General features: G+C 51.1%; 1 protein-coding gene across 2 annotated transcripts; it reads left to right on the top strand.

Annotated features, from left to right (window-relative positions):
• Positions 1-798: 798 nt before the first annotated feature.
• Positions 799-10,195, top strand: TIGD3 (tigger transposable element derived 3). Of its 2 annotated transcripts, XM_084859628.1 has the most exons (4): positions 818-1,176; positions 1,617-1,892; positions 2,766-2,909; positions 5,934-9,738. In XM_084859628.1, exons 3-4 carry the CDS (start codon positions 2,864-2,866, stop codon positions 7,928-7,930), a joined length of 2,043 nt encoding a protein of 680 aa, XP_084715754.1. In that variant the 5' UTR covers positions 818-1,176; positions 1,617-1,892; positions 2,766-2,863; the 3' UTR covers positions 7,931-9,738. The 2 variants fall into 2 exon arrangements, with proteins under 2 accessions (XP_084715755.1, XP_084715754.1); XM_084859629.1 differs by lacking the exon at positions 1,617-1,892 and having other exon boundaries at positions 799-1,176; positions 5,934-10,195.
• The last annotated feature ends 6,320 nt before the right edge of the window (positions 10,196-16,515 follow it).

Genomic DNA, 16,515 nt, shown 5'->3' with positions numbered 1-16,515 from the left:
GGCGTAATTGTTGTTGTTCAGTCATTAAGTTGTGTCCGACTCTAAATCCAGAATCTATAATTACTTAATTGCACTGCTGGGCAGGGTCATTGCATATGGGCAGGAGAGAATCTGCAGGCAAGGGAAGGTTTAAACACCCCATCTTGCCTGCTGATTTTCTCCTGCAATTGCCCTTGTGTTAGTGTTAGGAGATGTTTACTGTGTAATGTCTAGTTCCTTCCCCAGTTTCTAAAATGAGAGAGGCTGAGGCCTAACAGATCTGCAAATGCTTTCCCCAAACCTCAGATGTGTGCCAAAAGGGTTGCGGTTGCTCATTAGAAAGGCACTTTGCTCTTGCTCAGAGGCACTCTTGTTTGGGTGGCTGTTTCACACCTTGCAGAGTTACGTGTTTGTGGGTGCAAATGGCTGTTACTTTGTGTCACATGCTGCAATTTATAGGGCCTTTTAAGTGTTCCCAGTTACACTCGGAGATGTTACCATTTGTCTCGTGCACCTCATAAGGGGGGATCAGAGCTCTGCAATATATTTACTCTGTGTTTTCTCTCTTTTGTACCACGCCTCTGTGCTGCAATGCCCCTCGATGTGAAACCTGGCCTTTGAGAAGATGGGCCAGCTTTTCTTCCAGCATCCTCCTGCCCCAGCCAGTCAGCCTTCAGCTTTCTCTGGGGATGTCGCTGCTGGTTCTTCAATAAACCATTGTCCCCTCCTCCCTGCCCATTGGAGGGCTCCCCGTCCAATCCAGGCCAAGAAGAGATCCTAACAGAAATGCAGGACCAATTGGAGAGGTGAACATAGAGCAGACAGAGGATGGGGCGCCAGGGGTGGGGGTTTTCCTGGATGCAAGAGGCTGAGCATCACAGTAGCACCAGCACCGCACAGGCCTCGTCCCAGCTGCCCCATGGCTGCTTGGTCACTGAGTGCGGGGCAACACTGCAGTCGCTCTCTCCCCAGGAGATGCCCTGCTCCCAGCATCCTCTTTTGGTCCCAGTGCTGGTGGTGGAGCTGAAGCCCCTGGGCAGCTGCTATGAGCAGAAGCAAGGGCAGCTCTAGGCTCAGTCGGAGGTGGCAGAGACTCAAGGCCCACGACGCTGGAGGTGGCAGAGACTCAAGGCCCACGACGCTTCACCACTTCATCGCAAAGGATGAGCTGAAAGGAGAATGCCGAGGCAGACCCAGGTAAGGCCAGAGCAGATGGGTGTGGGAGAGCTGAGTGTGGGGCTGGGCCGCCAGAGATCCATTGGAGACAGGGGGTGACACGGATGGGTCTTGGAACCCGCTTCCAATGCTGCAACGTGGAAAGTAATAGAGAGAGTCCGTGAGCATGTGCCGAGTGCTTTTCACTCACCACCAGCCAGTAGTAACCACCCAGCCCACACATGCGTGGAATCGTGGGGGGAGTTTATCCAGTAGGATAACCATTCTTTTGATTCTCTCCCCAAAGAGCAGTGAGAGCATCACCACAAAGAAATTGGGTTGCCCTCTCCCATTGATCAAGCAATTCAACATGAATTTGCGGGGTAGGGGTGGGAATTGTACAACTATTGCATGACAGAATTTATTCTGACTCCAACATGCCTTGCAAATGGATGGAAAGATTTGCTCTCCCTGTTGCTTAGCTTTGCAGAAAACAACTTGGGTGATGGTCCTTGGTGAAAGAGACCCTTGAATTGCACATGGGCAACTCATAAGAAGAGCCTTCCCCAACCTGGCGCCCTCCAGATAAGAACATAAGAAGAGCCATGCTGGATCATCTAGTCCAGCATTCTGTTCACACAGTGACCAACCAGCTGTCAACTGGAAACCCACAAGCAGGGACATGAGTGCAACAGGACCCTCCCGCCCATGATCTCAAGCAGCTGATGTACATAGGCTCACTGCCTCGGATACTGGAGGTAGCATATAGCCATCAGGACGAGTAGCTATTGATAGCCGACTCCTCCAGGAATTTGCCTAACCCCATTTTAAAGCTATCCAAATTGATGGCCATCATGATGCCTTGTGGTAGCGAATTCCATCGTTTGGGACTACAACTCCCATTGTCCCCAGCCAGCATGGCCAATGATGGGAGTTATAATCCAACATATCTGGAGGGTGCCCAGTTGGGAAAGGTTGTAGTAAGTGAGTGCTCCATCTTAGGTCTGAACTAGATGTTATCTTGGCAAACCTATGTCGGTCCTCAGTTACACCACAGGGCTTGTTTGTACATAAGGCTAAGCCATGATGTGGCTTCTTGAAATCTGGCTTGTCACTGTGTTCAAACCCATCTTTGCCAACAAACCATGGTTTGTTAACTAGCTACAAGCCACAAACTGAAGCCATGCTTTGTTGGCTTACAAAGTCTGGCTTGTCTAAACCATGGCTTGTTGTTATGTCTGAACCCAGAACTCTGGCTTATCCCTGGCATGTTTGTGCTGCTGTCTGCTCTGAAACAGAAGTGCCTAGCAAGAGCAGTCTGAAAATGAAACCACTCTGAAGGCTGGCAAAATGGGCTTGAGAGAAACAAACCAGAAACAGGGAAAACAATCTGTGGTTTGTTTGCTCATCTGCAAGACAATTAATGACCAAAGCAACACACCATGGTTAATTTAAGCCATGGTTTAACGCTATGTGTGAACACAGCCAATAGGCTTTGGCACAACAGCCCGCTTGTTCCCTTGCCCTCGTGTCATTATAGGCCCCGTCCAGCCCTGCTATTCTATGATTAAGCTTGGAGCACAAGATTGCAGCAAAGGGTGCTGAATGTGGTGCTTTACTGCTGCTTGCAGGCCCCAGCGGTGTCTGAAGACATCTTGGCATCTTCCCCCCGGGAGGCGTGAGGGACCTGAGAAGATCCTCCGGAGCGCTCCTGACAGCTCCAGTGAGGATGATGAAGGAGAAGAACCAGGACCAGGACAGTAGGGCACTCCAAGGTGAAGTGGCCTGTCTGCAAGGCCCTTTTATGCATGTTGTGGGTGACTCACTGGTGGCATGTTGCTGCTCTAAAAGCACAATGGTTTGGTGGCTAGTGCTGAGCAGGGCCAGCTGCGTGGTTTGGAGAGCAGGAGAGCCTCGGTGGCCCCCTCCCTCGGCGGGTCTGCCTCCTCACTGCCATTGCCCTTAGCTGCTCTTGCTGCTCTTCCCCTTTCTCATCACTGCTGCCACTTGCTTGCCGCTGTCTGGGTGAGAACAAGAGGCAGGCGAGCAAGCCGGCTGTGATGGGGAAGGGGGAGGAGGAGGAGGAGCGGCGACTCCGGGGCTCTTGCTGTGGAGCGGGCCCTCGACAGGTGCCCGACCACACCGGCCCATGACGCTGCCCCTGGCGCTGAGGCCCAGCGGCCTCGGGGGAGACGTCACACTAAGCAGCGTGGCAATTCTGGAGGAGCCACCGTCCATTTGCTCAGCGCGCTGAGGCTGTTCCAAAAATCTGGCCATGGGGAGTCCAGGGTCCTTGGTGATCTGGGAAGTCATAGGAGCATCGGAAGCTGCCTCATACTGAGTCTGACCCTTGGTCCACCCAGCCCAGGATTGTCGACAGTGACTGGCAGCAGTGGTTCTCCAGGGTTGCAGGCAGGAGTTTTCCCAGCCCTGCCTGGAGATGCCGGAGATCGAACTCGGGACCTTCTGCATGCAAAGCAGGGGCTCTGCCACTGAGCTGCGGCCCTTCCCTCTTCTGCCCTGGCCTTTGGCAGGGGTCCTCAGAGCCCACGCAAGGCCAGTTCTACAAATGGTCATTGGAGAAAGCACTGCTCTGCATCCCCCCCACCTACTCCAGTATGAATGGCTAAACCAGTGGCATCATGAAGCAGAGGATTCTCTGCTACTGTGCCATAATTCTAGAGCAGCCTTTCCCTAACCTGGCTCCCTCCAGATGTGTTGGACTGCAACTCCCATCATCCCCAGCTGGGAATGATGGGAGTTGCGGTCCAACACATCTGGAGGGAGCCAGGTTGGGGAAAGCCGCACTAGAGTGTTTGGCACCGTCACTCCCTGTGTCAACCTTCCCATCCTGTGGGTGTCATCTAGATGTGCTAGCCTACAGGGGGTGATGGGAGTTGTAGTCCAACATGTTTGGAAAACACTGATGTCAGGGTGGAAACTGAGCCGATAGAGCCCCAGAGCAGTTCTGATTCTGAGGAGGAACAGCAATCCGTGGGAGAGGAGTGCGCTCATCTCTCACAGGCACAACAGCTGGCAGAGATTCCTCCTGCCAGCATTCCTGGGATAGATAGTGACCCTGGCAGTGAGAGAGTGCGGGAGGGGGGCTTGCTGGATGCTCGGCACAGACGCAGGGAACGACGACAGCTGGAGGGTGCGGAAAGGAGGCGTAGCGCTCGTTTGGCGCGCAAGCAACTGTCGCGTCCCGAGGACCCAAGGGAAAGAGGGAGGATCTCCCCCTAGCTCCTAAGTTCAGGGTCTTCCCGTGATTCTCCTTCAAATGGGGACCAACTGCCTAACCTGGAGCATAGGCTATTCGGCTGTTCCTTGCTTACTCGCTGGTGATTAGCATCTGAAAGAGTCATTAAGCTGTAAAAGGATTAAAGCCTTGAAAAGAATCTTTTTGTCTGTGTCTTGAGTTGGCTATTGGAGTAGACTGTAAGAGGCAGCTAGGGCTCTCCTGACAACCATGTTGGTGATGGCTTTGTAACGAAATTCTCCAATCAGTAGCCTCAACTGCAGGTGTAGCCAACCTCTTTCCACTCAAGGGCCAAAGTCAATTTCAGAGAAGCCCTCAGGAGCTACATCCCAGTGGTGGGCGTGGCCAAAAACAAAAGGGGTGGGGCCAAAAAATACCAAATGCACCCACATATTTTAGCTTACAGCTCTTCCTGCCAGTAACTAGGCCTTAGCAGGGCAGCTCCATCGTTTAGAACCGGGGGTGGGGGGAGGAGAGATCTGCACAAAAGCAGGAAATTACCAAAAGATTGGCAGTTGGGAGGAAGGGACAGGGAGCGTGCCCATCTGGGTAGCCCTGGAGGCATTCATTCATTCATTCATTCATTCATTCATTCATTCATTTATTACTGTACCGCCCAATAGCTGAAGCTCTCTGGGCGGTTCACAACAATTACAACCACAAAGTGCAGCATGAAACAATATAAAATATGAACACTTAAAAGAACAACATAATGGTACAACCAGAATAAAACCTAGCAGCAATGCAGAGGTTTAAAATACAGATTTAAAACACCATAGCTAAAAGATTAGGAAGCTAAAATGCTAAAATACTGGGAGAATAAAACAGTCTTCACCTGGCGCCGGAAGGAGTATAACGTAGGTGCCAGGCGAACATCTCTAGGGAGCTCATTCCACAGCCGGGGTGCCACAGCAGAAAAGGCCCTCTTCCTGGTAGCCATACGCCTCACTGCCTTTGGCAAGGACTCCTGGAGAAGGACCACTGAGGATAGCGTCTGGGCAGACATATGTCTTTCACATAACCTGGCTACAAGCCATTTAGGGCTTTGAATGTTAATACCAGCACTTTGAATTACACCTGGAAGTGGACTGGCAGCCAGTGCAGCTGGGAAAGTACTGGCGTAATATGAGCTCATTCGCCAGTCCCTGTTAACAGTCTTGCTGCCCTACTTTGGACTAGCTGAAGTTTCTGGACTGTTTTCAAAAGCAGCCGTGTATAATGCACTGCAGTAATCCAGACGAGATGCAGCACCCCTGCCTCAGGCATGACAGACTGGGCTCCTGCACTTTAAAAAAACATCTCAGTAAATAGGCTGTTCTGCTTGCAGAAGAATTTCCTATCTTTCCAACAGGCTTTCACCTCAGTATCTCAGGCACAGGTTCTGGGTTCCATCTGTCAGTGGGGTATTCTGGCGGAGGTGCCACAAAATCAGGAATGGATTTTGAACCCCAGGCTCTGCTACTGTTCACAGACGAACGTGCAGAAGCCTTCATCCCTCCCTTGGCCGCTCAAGTGACCCTCCCACACTTTCTTTCCCCAGGAGAGGACTGGCAGCCAAAAAGGGTGAAGGAGGAGGTGGGCTGGGAGCCGCGTCCGACGAGGCAGGAAGCACCTCCCAACGCCTTGCCTGGAAAAAGCAGAGAAAACGGACTCCGTCGTCCTGTCCTTGGGCAGAACCGCTTAGAGCCCCAGCGGCCAGACCCTGGAACTGCCAGGGACGAGGGGCTGCCGGTGGACCCTCATGTGGGACACGGCTCTGGTGCGCCTGCCTTCGGGATTCGCAGGCCCCAGATGGGAGAGCTGCCGCATTGGTGCCTGGAGTGTGGGAAGAACTTCGGCCAAAAGGCCGAGTTAGAAAAACACCAGCTGAACCATGCTGGGCCATGTTCATACATCTGCAGCGACTGTGGCAGGAGCTTTGTGGAGCACGTGGCCTTCACCACGCGCCAGGGCGCCTGCGCAGCAGCAGGGAGTTCCTTCAGCCCCGCTGGGTGCAGGAGGAGGATTTTGCCACTGTCAAGTGAGACTGTTGTGCAGAGGAAAGAGCGGAAGGAGCTGTCCCTGCAGGAGAAGGTCCGGGTGCTGGAGATGTTAGAAGGGCCCAAGGTCTCCCAGAGTGAACTCGCGAAACGGTTTGGCGTCTCCCAGCCCCAGATCTGCCGCATCATCAAGAACAAAGAGCGCATCCTTGCGGAGTGGTGTAAGAATGCCAACCCGGGGCGCAAGCGCAAGTCAGGAGACGAGGGCACGGCCAGTGAGGCGGCCCTGTTGCAGTGGTTTGAGCGCAGCAGTGTTCCTGGCAACCTGGCCAATGGGAGGCATCTCCCAGACACAGCCAGGTCTCCAAATGAGATGTTAGGGAGGCCAGAGTTGGAAACCAGCCCAGGCTGCCTGAGCAGCTTCAGCGTGAGGCAGACAGTCGCCCCTGGAAGGCCTCTTGCTGAGAAACAGAGCGGCGAGCCATCGGAGGTGGAGTGCTGGGAAAACACAGTCCTGCCCTATATCCGGAGCAAGTATGAGCCTCCCGACATCTATGCTTGCGGTGAGGCGGGCATCTTATTCCGAGCCACTCCAGGAGATCTGGCTTTGGAGAGGGGAGAGGAAGGCCAAGACCAGCTCACCGTCTTGCTCTGCATCAATATGGATGCTTCAGATAAACGGGACGCCCTGATTGTCGGCAAGATGCAAAGACCGTTTGGTGTCCAAGGGGCCGAGGCCCAGGAGTTCCCGCCTGTGACCTACCGTGCCAACGGCAAGGCCTGGATGACTGCCTCCATCTTTACCGAGTGGCTTCAGAAATTCAATGACGACATGAAATGCAAGCGGAGGAGTGTGGCACTTTTCCTGGTCCAGTGTGGAGCGCATCCCTATGCCGAGTGCTCAAACATTAAGATGGTTTTCATGCCTCCTGGCCCTTCCTGGACCCATCCTCTCGAGCAAGGGGTCATCCAGAATTTTAAGTGCCACTACCGGAGGAGGATGCTAATCCGCCTCCTTGTTGCACTCGACAGCAAAGCTTCCTTGCCAACAAGTCAGCTCTCCAAGCACCTGACACTTTTGGATGCCATCCATATGATTGTCCAAGCCTGGTCAGAGATCAGCCCCCAGACTATAAAAAACGGCTTCCAAGCCGCTGGCTTTGGCTCGAACTCCCGCATCCCGACTCCTCCGGCAGACGTGGTCCACGCACTGGGGTTTAAGACCCAAGAGCAATTTGAGCGGTTTGTATTGATGGATGAGGGGCTGAAGTGCTTTGGGGACCAAGATGGGGCCGAGACGGTCAAGGAGATCCAACCGTGTCAAGACCCAACCTGTGCGACGGCAGAGGACGAGCCGAAGAGGGAAGATCTGCCTCTGCTCCCCTGCCCCTCCAAGACAGAAGTCCTGGAGAGTTTGGCCAAACTGAGGAGCTATTTTGAGTGCCACTCGGTACCGTCCACAGTGTTCCAGGCATTCTACAAGCTGGAGGACATGGTTCATGGGATGTCTCTGGCCGACCTGCAAGGACTGCAGATTAAGGCCTTGAGCAAAGAATGATTCGGAGCCAGAAGTCAAAAGGTAGCTCTTCATACAAGTCGTCGGATTGGAGCCAGATTTAGGCGTGGCCAAATGGGCTGGTGGAAGTGGGCTTCCCCACCCATTCCTCAACACAGCACCCCCTCCGGCCCCATGAAATTGGTACAGAGAGAGTTGGGGGACCCTGCAGAACATGGTGAGCTGCAGTGTGGTGGGAGGGGGAGGCTCCCCAACTGCACAGAGGCATCGTCTATGAGTGGAGGCCTCCCTTCTACGAAAGGCAGCTTCTCGATCCAACCCTTGATTCCTATGTATAGTGCTGTGAGTCTACCAAGGCATTTTAGGCAGCAATTTTTTTAAAAAATGAAATCTGGATCGTGGTCAAGTCATTTTGGACAGTAACGCTGGGAAAGCTCTCTGCCATTTCCCCCCTGGGAATTAGCAGCGTGTGCGGAAGAAGCACCCTTCTGCACAAGGGGTCTATGCAGCTTCTCCTCAGGGGCTGCTAGAGAGAGGGAAAGACGGCCGGCACATGGATAATTGCCACCGCCCCCAACCCAGTGCCCTTCAGATGTGTTGGGTTAAAACTCCCATCATCCCCATCCAGCATGATGGGACTCATAGTCCAACCCATCTGGAGGGCATTGAGTCAGGGACGGTTGGTTTACTGCAACACCCCTGCTTTTCCCAAGAGCCTCCTCCACCGGAAGAGTTGTTGGCACCTTCCGGAATCTTCCGGGGGTTTCTCCACAGGCAAGCTTCTCAATGAAAGTGTTTCTGTGGGATTTCTGAGGGGGACACCATTCTTGAATTGGGGAGTAAGCCTCCCTGAGGCAAATGGAGGGGAGACATGAGCTCTGCTCCAGCCCCACACATTCTGCCACCCTCCCCTGCCCTTCCCCAGCTTTCGTACTTCCTGCCAGCCTAACAGCCTCTGAGGAATGTCTCTAGGAGGCAGATGGGTGGGAATGTTTCCCATTCTGCAGCGCTGGGACACTTTCTTGGACAGAGACAAGGGGCCTTGGTTTGGCAAGGCTCGGGGCCCATGCGACAAACGTTTGTGAGCCTTCATGCTAAGGGAAGCCCTGAGACAGCCTCCCCCAGCCTGGTGCTCCCCAGACGTCTTGGGCCACAGCTCCCAGCATTCCTGACTTGTTGTCCCTGCTGGCCTGGGCTGATGGGCATTGAAGTCCCAAAAACTCTGGAAGGCACCAGGTTGGGGAAGGCTGCAATAGGGCTTGGCAAGTCAGGTAAATGGGATATGGCCAATGTGGGTGAGCAGATGTTGTCTGCAGTGGTTGGGTTCCTCTTCAGTTTGCCCAGTAACAGGCCCATGGAGGCCAGAGATCAGTCTATCCCTTCTGATTTTTTTTTTTGTCTACCATTCCCATGATCCCTCACCATTGGTTGTGCTGCCTAGGGCTGATGGGAGTTGTAAGCCAAAACATCTGGAGGGCAACAAGTTGCCCACCTTTCATCTATCCAGTATATTTCCAGTCTGTTCAGAGTCAGAAGCTGGACCTTCTGTACACTGTAAGCCTTTTGGACAGCGCTCGGTCTTCCATTTCAGTTTGTCGCTCAGCCTCCCCCACCAGATGCCCTCCAGATGTGTTGGACTGCTCCTCCCACAGTTCCCAGCCAGCAAGGCCAGTCTGCTCAAAACTAACCCATCTGTCATCTAATTTCCAAAGGGTATTAATATCCAGCCCTCCAGAGTAGCAATAAACTTTTACAGCATCCAGGCCTACACAGAATGTTGTTTTTGTTTTAAATTCAGATTGCAGGTGGGGGATGAGATGGGACCGACTGCAACACAATAAAAATTACAACTTCCTGAAGGGGGTTTATATTAGGGGTATTCTGTGATAGGTGTAAAAAGAACATCTACATTTAGAACAGAAGTTGTAAAGTACATTACAGTGCAAAGATGTTTGGACGATTCAGTGTCGTGAGCATGACCATAGGCGTGTGAGAGAGGGCAGCATCTGTGCCGGTGCTAAGCGGCCGCACACGGAAGCCTTCGAAGGACAGCGAGCAAAGAGTTCAAAAGCCAGCTTGGTTTAGCGATTAGAATGTTGGACTAGGAGCAGGGAAACCTGGCTTTGAATCCCCACTCAGCCATGGAGCACACCGGGTGACCTAGGGCCAGGCTCTCTCTCTCTCGCGCGCTCTCTCTAACCTAGCTTACAGGGTTGTTGTAAGAATAAAAGGAGAAGAACATGACTGAGGGTGGAATGTTAAACAGCAGTCTTCTTGCACATTAAAGACTAACACATTTATTCTGGCATAAGCTTTCGCGGACATTGTCCTCTTCTCAGATGCGTGAAGGGGCAATCACAAAGTAGCCCATCTATAGATGGGGGAGACATGTAAACAGAAGGATTTTTTTTTTCTATTCCTCTCCCACCCACACACATAATTTGGTGAACATAAGCAGAGCCCTGCTGGATCAAACCCAGGGTCCATCTAGAATCATAGAATAGTAGGGTTGGAAGGGGCCTACAAGGCCATCGAGTCCAACCCCCTGCTCAATACAGGAATCCAAGTCAGAGCATCCCCGACAGATGGCTGTCCAGCCTCGTCTTGAAGGCCTCCAGTGTGGGAGAGCCCACCGCCTCCCTGGGTAATTGGTTCCATTGTCGTATTGCTCTAACAGTCATTAAGTTTTTCCTGATGTTCAGCCGGAATGTGGCTTCCTGGAACTTGAGCCCATTATTCCGTGTCCTGCACTCTGGGATGATCAAGAAGAGATCCTGGCCTTCCTCTCTGTGACAGCCTTTCAAGTACTTGAAGAGCGCTATCCTATCTCCCCTCAGTCTTCTCTTCTCAAGGCTAAACATGCCCAGTTCTTTCAGTCTCTCTTCATAGGGCTTTGTTTCCAGCCCACTGTTCATCTTTGTTGCCCTCCTCTGAACCCTCTCCAGTTTGTCTGCATCCTTCTTAAAGTGTGGTGCCCAGAACTGGACACAGTACTCTAGATGAGGCCTAACCAGTGCCAAGTAGAGGGGAACTAGTACTTCCCGGGATTTGGAAGCTATGCTTCTATTAATGCAGCCCATTTATTTATACATACATACATACATACCCCACCTTTTTTCCTCTTGCAAGGAACCCAAGGCGGCTTACATTATCATCATCCTCTCCATTTTATCCTCACAACAACAACCCTGTGAGATGGGTTGGGCTGAGAGTCTGTGACTGGCCCAAAGTCACCCAGTGAGCTTCCATGGCCTAGTGGGGACTAGAACCCAGATCTCCCAGCTCCTAGTCCAACAATCTTGCCACTACACCACACTGGCTCTCAAAAGCCCAAAAGAGCATTTGCCTTTTTTGCAGCCACATCACATTGTTGGCTCATATTCAGCTTGTGATCGACAACAATTCCAATACCTTTCTCGCTTGTAGTATTGTTGAGCCACGTATCCCCCATCTTATACCTGTGCATTTGGTTTCTTTTTCCTAGGTGCAGAACTTGGCATTTATCCCTATTCAATGTCATTCTGTTGTTTTCTGCCCAGCGCTCCAGTCTATCCAGATCACTTTGAATTTTGTTTCTGTCTTCCAAAGTATTAGCTATCCTGCCCAATTTTGTGTCATCTGCAAATTTGATCAGCGTTCCCTGCACCTCCTCCTCCAAGTCATTAATAGAAATGTTGAAGAGCACTGGGCCCAGGACTGAGCCCTGCGGTACCCCACTCGTTACCTCTCCCCAGTTTGAGAAGGTCCCATTGATAAGCACTCTTTGAGTCCGATTCTGTAGCCAACTGTGGATCCACCGGATTGTTGTTTCATCTAGCCCACTTTGAGCTAGTTTGCTCATCAGGATATCATGGGGCACTTTGTTGAAAGCTTTGCTGAAGTCGAGTTATATGATGTCTACAGCATTCCCACGGTCCACAAGGGAGTTACTCGATCAAAAAGTGAGATCAGATTCATCTGGCAGGACTTGTTCTTCACAAATCCATGTTGGCTTCGAGTAATCACTGCATTGTTATCAAGGTGCTTCCAGATGGATTGCTTTATCATCTGCTCCAGAATTTTCCCAGGGATTGATGTCAGACTGACTGGTCTGTAGTTCCCAGGTTCCTCCTTTTTACCCTTTTTGAAGATAGGGACCACATTAGCCCTCCTCCAGTCATCTGGCACTTCACCCGTCCTCCATGGTTTCTCAAAGAGAATAGACAGCGGCTCTGAGAGTTCTTCTGCCAGTTCCTTTATTACTCTAGGATGCAGTTCATCTGGCCCTGGAGATGTGAACTCATTCCAAGTAATTAGGTGTTCCTTGACCATATGCCTATCGATCTCAAGCTACAATCCTGCCCCTTCAGCCTGTACTTCACCTTTGCCGGGAGAGTCATAGACCCTCTTTTGGGAGAAGACTGAGCCAAAGTAGGAATGGTGCACTTCTGCCTTTTCTTTGTCAGCTGTTATCATTTTGCCATCCTTCTTTAATAGCTGAACCACCATTTCTTTCCTCTGTCTGCTACTATGCACATAGCTGAAGAAAGCCGTTTTGTTGCTTTTAGCATCCCTCACTAACCTCAGCTTGCTCTCAGCTTTAGCCTTCCTGACACCATCCCTGCAATTCTGTGCAACCTGCCTGTACTCTTCCTTTGTTACTTGGCCTTCTTTCCACTTCCTATATGTGTCCTTTTTTGTTTTCAGGTCATCCCTAAGCTTTTTGTGAAGCCACATTGGCTTCTTCTGTTGTCTTCCACCTTTTCTTCTTGTTGGAATGGTTTGTGATTGTGCCTTGAGAATTTCCTTTTTTAAAAGCTCCCACCCATCTTGGACTCGTTTTCTCGTTAGCGTCACTTGCCATGGGACCTTCTTGATCATTGTTCTGAGTTTATTAAAATCAGCTTTCCTAAAATCCAGGGTACGCGTTTGACTACACTCGGCTTTTGCTTCCCTTAGAACCAAGAACTGAAGTACAACATGGTCGCTTTCCCCCAGAGTTCCCGTAACTGCTACTTTATCCACTAAGTCATCTCTTTTGGTTAGGATCAAGTCAAGGATAGCCGATCCTCTAGTTCCTTCCTCTACTTTCTGTAGGAAGAAGTTATCTGCCACACAAGTCAGGAATTTCCTGAATGGGCCATGTTTTGCAGAATTTGTCTCCCAACAAATATTGGGGAAATTGAAGTCCCGCATTACTACTACGTCATGCTTCCTTAAAACATTGGCTGTTTGCTTTTCAAAAGTTTCATCCTTGTCTTCTTGATTGGGTGGCTGGTAGTAGACTCTGACCACCAGGTTCCTTTTATTCTTTGCTCCATTTATTTTGATCCAGATGCTCTCGATGGGGCTACCAAGCTCATCCTCCTGTATTTCTGTGCAGAGATATGTATTTTTCACATACAGTGCAACCTCACCTCCCTTTCTGTTCCTCCTGTTCGTTTTGAACAAGTTATATCCTTCAGTTGCTGTATTCCAGTCATGAGAGTCATCGCACCAAGTCTCAGTGATACCTATCAAGTTATAATTTCCCTCCTGTATTAAGAGTTCAAGTTCATTCTGTTTGTTTCCCATACTCTGGGCATTAGTATATAGACATCGAAGACCATGTGCTTCGTAGTCTGGCTTTCTTCCTACATGTGTCTGAAGACTATTATTGGGCGCTATCAGAGCTGTTCTCTCTGTTGCAGTGCATGCGCCTACGACCATTGTTACCCCCAACATTACATCTCCCTTCCCCGTAGGATTCAGTTTAAAGCCCTCCTGACGAAGTTCTTCATGCTGTGGCCAAACACATTCTTCCCAGCCTTTGTGAGGTGCAACCTGTCCCTTGCCAACAGCCCATCTTCCAGGAAGTATAGCCCGTGGTCCCAGAATCCAAATCCCTCTCGTCGGCACCACCTTCGTAGCCAGTCATTCACCCGGAGTATTTTTTGTTCCCTATCTATCCCTCTTCTAACTACTGGAAGGATGGATAAGAAAACTATCTGGGCCCCAAAGTTCTTGAGTTTCCTTCCCAAAGCTTCAAAGTCTGACGTGATTTCTTCGTAGCTCTGCTTGGCGGTATCATTTGTTCCCACATAGATGAGAAGAAAGGGATACCTGTCAGTGGGCTTTATGAGTGCAGGCAACCTTTCAGTCACGTTTCTAATTCATCCTCCCAGGAGACAACATACCTGGCGAGTCCACAGGTCTTCACGACATACTTGGGTCTTGATCCCACGGAGCAAGGAGTCTCCCACTACTACCACTCTTCTTGTTGTTGTAGGCCTGGGTTTCATTGCCTCTGTTTGACTGACCTTCAGCCTCTTGCTCACTCTCATGTTGGTTCCCCTGTGGTTCTTCCTCTGCAGGCTGTCCTCCAGTCTCATCCGCAAGTACCTGGAATCAGTTCCACAGCTCCACTGCTTCCACTGGTGCAGAGTGGCGTCTAGTTCTTCTTCTCCTGTCACCCTTTTCCAAGGAGTTTCCTCTACTCCATTTTTCTTCACCTCAGCATTTCCCACTGCCTCATCTTGCTGTTGCTGTTCAAGCTTCTGGTCTTCCCTTAACTGCTGTAGTTCCCCGATTCTGTCCAAGAACTCTTCGTGTTCTCTTATTCCCTGGAGGGTGGACAGTTGCTGCTCCAGTCCACTTACTTTTTCCTCCAGCAGCATGATCAACTTGCACTTGTTGCAGGTGTAGGCCATGTGGTTCTCAGGCAAGAAAACAAACATTGCACACACCTTGCAGGTCACCACCACTGGAGAGTCCTGTCCTTCCATTGCCTCTTTTCCCTTTTTGTGTCTAGCTTTGTGATTGTTCTAGACTAGCCTGTGCCTGCTCCTCTACTCAGTAGAGGTTAAAAGCAGAGTCCCACTGGTTTGGAAGTGCGTGTTACAAGACAAATAAATGGAAAAAGTTAAAAAATAAAAAAATGAAAAAAAAAACAAAAAAAATGTTAGGGGCCTCCCCCTTGACCTCCCCTGCTGAACTCCCCTGGCCAACTTCTCTCTGCTCCCCCTGTCTGCTCGCTCCGTTCGCTCGCTCTCTGGGAGCTTCTGTAGTCCCTGGACCAGCTGGAGCAGCTTGCTCTGCTCTGCTCTGCTCTGCTCAGCTGGGAGGTGGGAAACAGACTGAAGCTTCCCGCCCACTCAGCTGCTGGGAGTACTCAGGCCACACCCCTCCAATTCAGCTGGAGCTCTCAGAAGCACCTGGTGAGCTCACGGCCACTCAGAAGGATAAAGGGCAGCCCCCTGGGCTTCCTGCAGCCCACTTACCTCTTAGCCTCTGTCTCCTTTGTCTCTTCTACCACTGCAACTCCCCTGGCCAACTCCTGTTTGCTCCCCCTGTTCGCTCGCTCTGGTTGCTCGCTGGGAGCTTGCTTGCTTCTAGTCCAGAATTCTGTTCACACAGTGGCCAACCAGCTGCCCACGAAAAATCCACATGCAGGACACGAGTGCAACAGCACCCTCCTGCCCATGTTCCCCAGCAACTGCTGTACACAGGCATACTGCCTCTGGTACTGGAGGTAGCACATAGCCATCAAGACTAGTAGCCATTGGTTTCTTTCTCCATGAATTTGTCCAATCCCCTTTTAACGTGATCCAAACTGGTGGCCATCACGACATCTCGTGGTAGTGAATTCCACACTTCAGCTCTGTGCTGAGTGAAGAAGTCCTTCCTTGTGTCTGCACTGAATCTCCCACCAGTCAGCTTCATGGGATGGCCCCATTGGGCTCTAGTATTAGGCGAGAGGGAGAAAAGTGTCTCCTTGTCCACTTTCTCCACAGCAGGCATCGTTTTCTCCACAGCAGACACCTCTATCATGTCTCCCCTCACTCACCTTTTCTCAAAGCTAAACAATCCCAGGTGCACATACATTGGCCAAGTTGATGTTGACCCTTCATGCCTCTGACGAAGTGCACAGTGTCCGCTACAGGTTTTGCCAGAGTAAATACATGTCCTGGCCTTTAAAGTGCCACAAGACTCTTCATGCCTTAGCTGCTGCAGACCCACAGGGCTACCCCTCTGGAATACAAATGTAATGGACAGAGGACCCAGCTGGCCTGTGTTGCCTCTCAGCCTCCCATGTGCTTGGAAAGGCCATCCAGCAATGGGCACTGATCCACACCCACAATGTGCCACTCGCCTCTTTTCTTGTCTAAGGTAGAGGCCTCTCCCCAGGCCTCTCATGCTTGGCCTCTCATCCCCAGGGGGGTGGAGGGGGAGGGCACAGCTGCCCCTGATAGGCCTAAGGAGGTAGCAGCAGGCTGAGGAAAAGGAGTCACAAGAGCTTAATTCAAGGCTGGGCCTCCCCCAGATCCCCCCCCAACCACATGGCAAGATTAAGCCTCCGAAAACTGATGAGGGACTCAGAGCATGTGCAGAGTGCCATTCCTTCATGGCTGAATAACAGCAGGTCTCTCAAATATATCAGGCTAAGGAATAGGACATCTAGATTGGACTGTCTGCTTGAAACAGAGGGTTGGTCCTTTGAACTTCTCTTTAGAGAAATTAAGCACGGAGCGGAGCGGAGGAGGCAGGTAACAACTGCTGTCAAGAGACAGTGGACAATTCCAGGCGATGGGTCTTTTGGGCATTGTGTGGGCATACAATAAAGGAACAATCTGGCTTGCAGTTGAGTGGGTTGAAGTAGGTCTTTGTAT

Source organism: Heloderma suspectum, chromosome 5 (assembly GCF_057233095.1).
Source record: "Heloderma suspectum isolate Gila_16-S chromosome 5, 16-S_ref, whole genome shotgun sequence".
NCBI classification, from domain to species: Eukaryota; Metazoa; Chordata; class Lepidosauria; order Squamata; family Helodermatidae; genus Heloderma; species Heloderma suspectum.
Note: the sequence above shows the minus strand (reverse complement) of the source record. Positions and strands in the feature narration are given on the sequence as shown.